Source organism: Athene cunicularia (genome assembly GCF_003259725.1).
Source record: "Athene cunicularia isolate RWA chromosome 19 unlocalized genomic scaffold, athCun1 chr19_part1, whole genome shotgun sequence".
NCBI lineage: Eukaryota > Metazoa > Chordata > Aves > Strigiformes > Strigidae > Athene > Athene cunicularia.
The window spans coordinates 1,664,416-1,674,623 of NW_020799124.1; the positions used below are offsets into that span (position 1 = coordinate 1,664,416).

General features: G+C 45.1%; 1 protein-coding gene across 4 annotated transcripts in view; it reads right to left on the reverse strand.

Moving 5' to 3' along the window:
* VEZF1 (vascular endothelial zinc finger 1) overlaps positions 1-5,650 on the reverse strand; it is a 7,973-nt gene extending 2,323 nt beyond the window's left edge. For 2 of the 4 annotated variants that reach the window (XM_026861390.1, XM_026861388.1), the window contains exons 1-4: positions 4,906-5,650; positions 4,117-4,180; positions 2,904-3,087; positions 1,228-1,440 (exon numbers count right to left, since the gene is read on the reverse strand). In XM_026861390.1, the coding sequence (XP_026717191.1) occupies positions 1,228-1,440; positions 2,904-3,087; positions 4,117-4,180; positions 4,906-5,321 (877 nt within the window). In that variant the 5' untranslated portion in view covers positions 5,322-5,650. The remainder of the gene's footprint in view (positions 1-1,227; positions 1,441-2,903; positions 3,088-4,116; positions 4,181-4,905) is intronic. The other 2 variants (XM_026861391.1, XM_026861389.1) reach the window with 2 other exon arrangements.
* Between the last annotated feature and the right edge of the window lie 4,558 nt (positions 5,651-10,208).

Here is a 10,208-nt window from a genome sequence, read left to right on the forward strand (position 1 = left end):
CCACCCATCTCCCCCACCCGCCATCCTGGCCAGAACCGCTGTTTCTGTTAAAGCACATCCAACAATCTCAGCGAGAAAGGAAAAGAGGAGGGAACAAGACACAGGAAGGAACAAGCAGAAAAAAAATATTCTCAGAGATTTTCTAAATCTGACACCCATTTGCTTTAGCTATTTAGCGGCCTGATGATATATAACGTTTCTGTTATCACTACATTCTAAGGCAAATAAGCTGTTTCTATACTGTCTGATCACAGAATTCAATTCAACTGGAAAAACAATCAAGGTGAAAGGAGCTAGCAGCCTAATACACAAACAAGACCTAGAAAAGAAAAAAAGGTTGAAGAAACTGAAAGGAAGTTTAGGAGAAAAGAAAAAAAATATAAGGTGAGTCAAAAACATTTATTGCTAAAAACAGCTAGAGAAAAACAGTAAGTGATCACTAAGAATTTCTTCTAAAACACGTAATCCACGAGAGTCACATGGTAAGCATTAGAAATCAAACTTGTGAAAAGAGTAAGCAAGCAGGAAGGGGAGACTTTAAACTACTGTACTCCTAAGGGCACTAAACTGAAGCAACCTGTTCTTTACAAAACTGACACACAGACCAACAATAGGAAGCTGTTCAGTTACAGAGGTGCAGGTGTATGTAAGCTGTGAGCTAGCAATAATGAAAGACAGGATCGCTTATTAATTTTGTAATGAAAACAGCAGATAGAAGAGTGAATTCTATGAGTTCTAGAAAACTTTACGCAAAGGCAGTTACGTGGCGCTAAAGCGAATGGAATAAAATTGGGGGGATAAAAGGGGACACAGAAAGCACCCACGTGCAAACTGATGAAGATGCAGCGACAGCGTGTTGTGTGCGTGTATCTACATATACATGCACACAGGTTAACGACTGGGAAATATGCATAAACACAGCTAAAAACCACATGCATGCCGAAAGCACACTCTAGCCTTGGAGCAGACACAACCATCCCTTCATAACTGAGGACTGCTACGTACACATCCAAGCACAGAGACCAGAGGGAAGCAAGGGATACGGAGTTCATTTACGACAGCGTCATTTTGGTCACGTTACCCTCCTGCTGGTTTTTAGCTATTGCTTCTAACATCAAGGATGGAATTCTCACGTAAGACAGCCTTTTCTGACACCTTAAACTCCCTACACAACTGTAAACTCCAGCATCTTATAAAACCAAGACCGTAAGTATTGTTTTGTTTTACCTTTCTTCCTCGCTTTGACGGCCTCTTCCCATAATCTCAGGGTCTCTACCTGCTTTCCAGGCCAACTTGTTACATGTTGCTGCTGCTGCTGTTGCTGCTGTTGCTGCTGCTGTTGCTGTTGTTGCTGTTGTTGCTGCTGTTGTTGTTGTTGTTGCTGCTGTTGTTGCTGCTGCTGCTGCTGCTTCTGATTGCTGGTCTCTTCACTCATGCATGCTATGCCAATTAAGTAAGAACACAAATTCACCTTGAAAAGTTACTGTTTTCTGCTGAGATCACAAAGGCTTCTTCCACGAAGAGCGTGCGGAATCTCACAGGATTCCAAGAGCAAAAAAATCAGAGGTGTTTAAAACCATATAATTAATTCTGTGCTTTATAAAACCACTTTTCTGAGAGCTAAAAACCAAAATGTAAGTCAGAAACATCTGCTTTCACTGCCAAAAATGAACTTTCATTCTGATTGTTTGTATTTTAGGGAGAATGAGACAAAAGACTACAGTGCGTCTCTAGAATTCAAACTGATTAGCTGATGCCACTTTTTCTAAACCTCAGCTCCAGTGGGGGGGAAAAAAAAAAAAAAATAAAAAAGCCTTTTTACTTTTTATTGCAAGTATGACTTCAAATTTGCAGTTTACATCACAGAGCAGCATGTTACTACTTTCTGGCCACGCTACAGCTCATCATTTCCACCTCCAACAACTGCTGTAAATGCCCCATGTGAACTGGCTTGGCACCACCCAAATGCCCTGGGAAGCCAGAGCCGTAACCCTATACCTTGAAAAATACTTCACGTCCAAATTTCGTATTCAGCTCAACAATCAGGCACTTTAGACATTCCTGGTACCTTCAAATTATCCAGGAGTAACAGGAAGCAAAAGGATGTTGTAATTTAATAATACTGGTTAAAAGGCTTGAAAGACAAAGTTGCCAAAGACCTTCCCTCCTCCTCCTCCCTCTTGATCCCTCTGAAAACCCCTTTGGTATCACTGTGCCAGTGAACTTGTTGCAGGTTCTAACAGGGAAGGTGTGAAAGTCAGGTCATGTCTGCATACTAGGCTCTCCCTAGACTCAGGCTTCAGCGCTTCCACAGAGTTTAAGACCAGAAGGAACTATGACAAACATCTCACCTGAGCTCCTGCACACCACCAGTCAAATGCTGTCAGTGCCCAAAACTGGGCTGGATTTAAATGTTTTTCTTGTCAGCGACTGCCAGAGGGAGGAATCACTGAGCCCCAGGGTCAAAGCTCAGAGAAAGCAGAGAAATCTTTCTCCTAATTTTGATGAGCTTTAGATGAGGCTTCAAACCTGAAACTTGGCAGATCTTAGCAGCTCTTAGATATTCTAAAATCTCCAGAATGATCTGCTGGACTCCAGGCCCGTACAGTTCAGGAAGCAGCACTGTACTTAGAAGATGAGAAAACCTGGGAAGTCTCTCCTCCAAGAGACGGGTTATTCTCACCAACTGCAGGGCGCTCCTGAGGGATAAGAGCACAGCCTAGCAGCAAACCAACTCCACGTATGCCCCTTCTCGAGCTGAGGAAGATCCTGTTATCAAACACCTATTTTTAATCGGTGTAAACACCCAGACTGACGGGTGTGTTTTGCATTTTAACGTAATCAAAGGCAATTCCCTCTGCAAACACATTGTTATTAGAAATGTTTTTAAAACGTTCACCTACTTTTATTGATGCCTTGTTTACAGGTATTACAGTTGATACTTTGGCTCTGCCCGTGTGTCTTTAAGTGGCTGGTGATATATGCTGCACTCAGAAGTTTACCACAGATATTACACGATACCTTTCCTTCATGGCGCACCATGTGTGTCCGCAGTCTGTCTTTGGTGGCAAAGGCAGCAGTGCACGTCTATATGAAGGACAACAGTTACACTTGAAGTGCAGACAGCATCAGTACAGTAAGAATCACATGCCCACTGTAAGCTATGTTACCTTGTAGGTGCAAACAGTATCCTAAGTATATTGACAACTGTGAATTTTACCTGTATTTATAGAGAAACCAAAATCGAACTCCTAAACAGAGACTGAAAATGGAAGTTGGCTTCTGAGACAATCTGGATAAAAATCACACTCCGTACTACCTGAACTGTCTTAAAATAGCGGGTTGCCTTACCTACCAAAGCAAGAGGGAGCTTATAAAAAAAGCCTAGAACAGGCAAAGTGGTTTTTTTTTAATTCAGCTTTACTCTACAAATATGAACTTGGTATCTTAAATTGCTCAATTATTTCTGTTCCCATCCAAATCAGAACAAGGAAACGAAACCTTTTTCTAACACTATTCTTTTTGAACAAGACTTTTTATTTAATACAATGAGTCACTAAAACACAGGTTGGAACAAGCACGGATATTCCAAGCAAAACAGTTAATTGTTCAAGGGCAGTCAAGTTACTTCTCTTCTACTCCGTCATCAACTTACGACAATTTGCTTTCACCTTCCAGCAAAGTAACGGATCCAGAATCAGCTATTCCAATCCGTTTTAAATGGATATACTGAGAAACACGCTGAATTTAGGTATGCTGAGAAACACACTGCACACGTTACTCCTGCAGTCAGCACTGAGCTGAGGACGCTGTTACAATCCTACTACTCAGTTAAGCATATCACAAAACAGAGCACTTACGTTGTTCCCCAAGGAAGCAAAAAGCCTCTAATTTTCCTACAAAAAAAAAAAAGTAGCCACAGCACCCTTTCAGACTGCCACTACACCTACATCAGAACTACAGCGCTGTTGGTACGTAAGGGGGATGTGACCTTTTTTCCTAAACTTGCTTTTCAGTGAAAAGTAAAGCAGCAAATACAGTTCTGGGAAGATTATTCACCTGAGATTCTAACGAAACAATAAGGTATTGTTCTTAATAAATCATTTTAGCCCTTACTTGGCATTTGAAGGGTCTCTCTGTTGAGTGAACATGTTTAACGTGACAGCTTAAATGATCAGGCCTGCAAAAAAAAAAAAAGAGAGGAACAGAAGAGAAAATGCATACTGTTACAAATACATAGTAAGGACACCTTGGCTAGCGGTGCTGAACACTGCGCTGATGACCCCTTGCAGCCCACAGCCCTCCGCACGGCAAGAATAAATACATTCCCCTGGCCTAGGCGGTGGCTTTCAGCTAGAGTAACGCATCGTTACGCTGAGACCCAACCTGCAGTTTAAAACTTAACCGCGTTCTTCTCGCGCACCTGGAAACGGTACGTTGGGTCGTACCCTGTGTCAAGGTGACAGATCAACGGCTCTAAAGGTTGGAGTTTGTCTCCGTTGCAAGCACAGATATAAATACAGCCAGCAGCAATGCAAGCTCCCCCACAATGCTCTGTCAGTGCGCCTCAACCTCGCTACGAGACAAGGAGACAGTTCGCCTGCCGTGCCCCATTCGGCCACTGACCCTTGCAAAGGCTGGTAAAGGGGCTCCGTGGCCACCGCCAGTGACACAGACACGTGTCCTAGGGGACCCGGACGAGGTCGCGAAAACATTTCACAACACTCTCATAAAAGAGCGACCGCTTGCGGCCACTGCCAAGCTGGCTTAGACCGAGACCCACGCCCTAGAGGTAAACAAGGCTCTTTATCCCCTCACCAATCTTCTAAGATGTCTGGTTCTCCTAGCCCCTCGCTATGATAGCTTAACCCTTCTTGGTTATGAAAAGCCAATACTTGAGCTCGCCTGGGATTTTCTACATGGTACCTCGAGAAGCCTTTTCCACAAACACCACAGGTGTATGGTTTCGTGATGCCACCTTCGTGAGACCTCACGTGGTAGGTCATGCGATCCTTTCTCTTGAAGCGCTGATTGCAAATTGGACATTCAAAGGGTTTTTCATCTGAGTGGGACAGCTTGTGCCGGTTGAGGTGGTAGACATCCCTGAAGGCCTTTCCGCACATCTCACAAGCGTGGTTCTTCTTAACGGGCTTACTGGGCTTCTTCACCGTCTGAGTCACCGCCATAGCCGTCGCACCGGCACTACTGCTGGGGTTGGTGGCAGAGGAAGACGTAGTGACTGTGGACAGGATGCCTGCGATAGTCGAAACCAATGAACTTCGGCTGTTGTCACCAGCGATGGTCGAGATAAGGGGCACCATTGTGGTGGGAGTTTTCTTTGGCCGTGACACTAACTTTATCCCTGTGTGGCAGGACTCGTGACGCCTCAAATGGTAGCTGTCCCTGAAAGCTTTGCTGCAGTAAGTGCACACAAAGGAGGTTTTAGGTTTTTCCTTTTTAATCCCAACAATAGCATCCTTTAATGTTTCTGGTGCAGGCTGAGGTTTCTGCGTTATTGGTAAGGGCAGAATCGGCTTCTGATCGGGTGGCTCAACAGCAGAGCTCAGGAGAGGCAACAAACTGTTCTGTGCTGCCTGCTGTTGGTGATGTGAGGCTTCGTGTGCCTAAAACCAAACAGTCACACTTAAATTCTATTGATGGGTGCTCACTCTGACAGGGTGAGAACATTTACAAACTACAGGAAAGCACATTCTAGACCAAAAGCCATTGAAGTAACAACTGCAAAAATTTACATAATTTCGGTTTTGGACAGGATAAACCGCTCGCGCTTTAAATGAGTTCGCTGTGCAGATTCTGTGGTAAGTGTAGGAAGGCACACATCATAACAATCAAATAATTATTAAGTTTCCGGAGGGCAACACTTCTTATGGAAAACAGCTAGGTGCTTGTCAGATCTCTTACTAACACAGCGTTTGATCTTTACATAACAGATAACTTGTTTTGCTAACGATCATATCAGATGCCACCTTGGGACTATCTTTGGAGCGTTACGATTGTACTGACGGGAGCTGCAAAATAACGCCCCACCTTTAAGCCGAGCTTAGTGCATGTCGAGAATTAACCTGCAGCCACAGAAAGCCAGGACATGATAAGGTGTCTGTTTAAACAACGTGTTCATACCAGCGTGTTAGCACTGAAACCAAAGCAACTCGAATCGAGAGGTGTCTAAAGCCACATTTCTACATTTAGCAGGTTCCCGCCTCGTTTACACGCTGACCACTGCGCTCTTTGCATCTGGAAACTAATAAGAACAGCAACATGTTATTTTTCTCTTCGTCAGCAGCTACTTTGTGATAGGAAGAGGAGCTAATTGATAAGCACTGACAGACACCTAGAGATGCTGGAGAACACGGCTGGAGGGGGAATGGTTGGGGAAAAAAAAAAAAAAAAAGACCCGAAAGCTGCTTCAAAACAGCCAATACCAACAGACTCTGCGCTACGGGATCAGTGGGAGAAGGGAAAGGGAAGAGAAGAGCAAGCGCCGCTCAGCCTGTCCTACACCACGCTTGGGTCAGCCGCTGTTTATTCTAAGGCAGAAAACACTGTTATTAGAACTCATCCAGTCAGATTGGGACAAAACCCTAGCCGAGACAATTTTAAAGTGGTTTAGAAACCACACAGACCAATTCAGCCTAATGGAGCATTAAAATAAATCACTCTAGCACCTTAAGCCAGTTTAAGCGCATCTGTATTCAAGATGTGCCTCGGTCTCATCTGACCAGTTTTAAATCAGTCTCGTTATTAACACAGCGTGTGCCAGGTCTGAAGCCCAGTTCGGGGAAACTTGCATTCCCATTAGATCAGCACTGCAGCCTTCCAGCACTTCTGCCCTACCGTCTCCTTCACAAAACACCACGACTCGGGGCTGTGGGAGCTGAACCCGCCGCCACGCTGGCTCGCGATCCTCAACCTGGCTACTTTTACGTCGGTTGAGGAGGGACAGCGTCACGAGGCGTGCTCGGGTAACGCTCTTCCTACGCAAAGCCACGTCACTGCGTCCTTTGGAGAAGTCAGCACTGCTAGGAGCTCCCTTTTCTTAGCTGCATCCAAGCTCCGGCCGCTTTGCCTCTCCCGACGGCAGCCGCGGCTACAGGCACCTCGGCTGCAGGGGGGCTCCCGCCTCCTCCTCCCACCGCACGTGCCCTGCATCCGCGCCCTGCATCGCTTCAGCCCCTCCGGAGGCTACAAACGCCAACCCACGTGGGCAGGGATGCGTGCTCCCTAACGCTCCAAGCCTATCTGACAGGAAAAGAGTTCACGGGAGAAAGCCTGGATTCAGCAGGATAAGAGGAGACCAAACCTGCGGGAGCGGTTAGGAGCCAGGCCGCCGGTTTTATCGGCGTGCTGCGCCCCGTCTGCGCCCGAGCTCGGGATGCAACAGGTAGGCTGAACGCTGCCACAGCAGCCACCTCAAACAACAGCCTAAGGGGCTGGTTCGCAGAAGCGATTGCTGAAGAGTCCAATGCAGAGCTCTCCTGGAGGCTACGCTGCTAAACCAGGGCCCGGCCCAAGCTCCGGAGTCTCCGTTAAAACTTCTGCCTGACTTCAGCGACAACTGTGGATTTTCAAGCATTTATTGTCCGTGTTTTTAAAAAGCCATCGAGACATCTACATTGCATAAAGAGAGTATGTACAACACACATCGAAAGTACAATATTAAGCAAGTTGCGTACTTAAATACAATTTTAATTTTTAAAAAAAATTTTCTGAAGTGTTTTACAGCCAACTTTAAATAAGCATTGAACAATGTTGTTAAACTGCATCAGAAGACACTTAAGAGCACCTAAGGATAGCTCCAGAGATACAGTTTCAAATGCAGAGCTAGCAGATCGGATAATAGAGAGCCCAAATCCTTTGGACAAGGTTCAAACTCATGCAGTTTATGGATATTTTTAAGCCTTAAAGAATCGTCAGCACTTCAAGGTAATGATGCACTTATTCCTACGGAACCGACAGAGACGGTGGACATAAAACAATGTATATTCATAAGGCTACAGGCTACGAAGCCGCTGCTTATATAAGTCTGCTTATCTTGGTTCCCAGATAGCCAGTGTTATTAGCAGCGCTGTCTTTCTAACAGCCCCTCTCCGCAACAAGCAGTATTCCTCAGTTTCCGAGGGCTGCCTGCATTAAAGCCTTTTAAAAAAGGAGCAGGCGGTATTTTTTTTTTTTTTTAACTCGCTGTTCGAGCAGGGAGGACAGCACCTGCTGCATGCCTCTCTCCAGTCATTTTTATTCAGGCACACAGACCACGGTTTTACTTGACCTAGCGTTAATGTCAAGTCAACATTTTTGCGATATTTTGATCGCCGGGAACAGGCTCTCGTGCAAAACACCCTCATTCTATCACTACTTTTTTTTTTTTCTTTCCTGGGGGGCAGTAAACAAACAAATAAATAAATGATTAAAAAAAAAAAAACAAAACAACAACCAACCAACCTGTAATTCATGACCCGGAGTGGTAGGATGTGGCATTGTGAACTTCCAATGCCAGAGGCTAAAATATTTTTGCGCTCCAGCCTTAATGTGAGAGCAACAAATTAGCATGAGTCATATCTTGAACACTCTGTTTGATGGATGATTCCTCCTCACATTAACAGATACAACTTTCACTTTCTGAGCAGATATTAAAAGCGGTTTTTCCAAATATGCATTTCGGGGACTAATAAGATCCAAACAAGAACTGCTTATTCAGTATCACAATCGTTTCTTTAAAGAGCGAGATACAATTCATCAAAATGCCGCCTAAACACAATCAGACAACTTTATTTGGAAAGAGCAATTTACAGTCACATATCCCATTGCTAGCACGACTAAAATTAAGACATTGCAACCTCCGCTAAAAAACATGAGGCTAAAAATGACAACTTTACACACCACGTATTCAACTGCCCCTCAGAAATCCTGTCACAGCTGAGACACGCGCTTGGTGAAACTCCCCCCCCCTCCCGCGAAGAACCCGCGCGTATATTCAGTCACTTGCGTTTGTTATTTAACTGATACCGCGGAGGGGGGCCGGGAGGGGCTTTTAAATCCACTTTTTTGTTACTAGTTTTAACTACTCAGTCGGAGCTCGGCTGACACGCTGCTGGTGAGGACGGGAAGGAGAAAAACTCAAGTCACACCGGGACTATCCTAACGGTGCTTTCTGCTGGGTGCCTTAGGATGCTCGCACCCTAAAGGGTGGGTTTTAACAAAACGACTCGAGAAACAATATTCAGCATTTATTTGCGAGGTCTTACAGCTTTATTATTTGGGGAAAGAAGAAAAGAAAAAAAAAATTCGGAGAAAAATTTCCACGTCACAGTTTTATGAAGATGCTTCCAAGTCGCAGATAGCTAAATACGTTAGGCAAATGAACTGCTGACTCCTTAATTAAAAGCAGCACAGCCTACTCCTAAATCAAAGCGTGACATCGCTCTAAAAAAAAAAAAAAAAAAAAAAAGACGAGCAGCACGAAGCTGGACACGTACTTGAAAGTATTACTTGGCATTTCTCACCGAGGTTGCTGCAATACCGTACTGCCAGCCTAGGAATAATTTCTCCTCAAAAACTCCTCATCTGGGAGGCAGGAAGGCGATAAACCAGCCCCAACTCGGAGGGAGACGGCCCTAAACTAAGGAGATTAACTTCTTAGCGTGAAGTTTCCTATGTGCGAATCACAACTGCCCACTAGAGTGAGAAATAATTCACAAGACCTCAGCCAAACTCGATGGCATCACCCGCATTCATCACGAAAAGGCGGAAAACCCAGCGCCCGGCTCCCGGTACCGGCTCCCGGAACATTCCCGGCGTGTTTTCGGAGGCAAGAGCACCCGAGCCAGTGACTCACCCCTCGGTACTTGCAAGGGAATAATTTTTCCTCTCTAAAGGAATGGTGCTCGCTCTTGGCAGATTTATTCATTCAACTCAGGTTTTCAAACTCGTGTCACGGGTTGGGTTTGGGTTTAATTCCGAGGAGGACAGTGAGTAAGCGAGTGACCGCCGCTGGGAATGTGCAAAGAGGATTATTTTACCTTGAGAAAGGTGATGTGTGGGGCCTTTTTTTTTTTTTTTTTTCGCTGCTGCTGCAATTACACATCTTATGTTTTCAAGCTCAAAAAGCGCAGGAGGCATCAGAAAACAATCCGGCGTGAAAAAGCTCGGCTCACAAAAGCCAGGAGAGGATTTGGAGGGGGGGGGGGGGG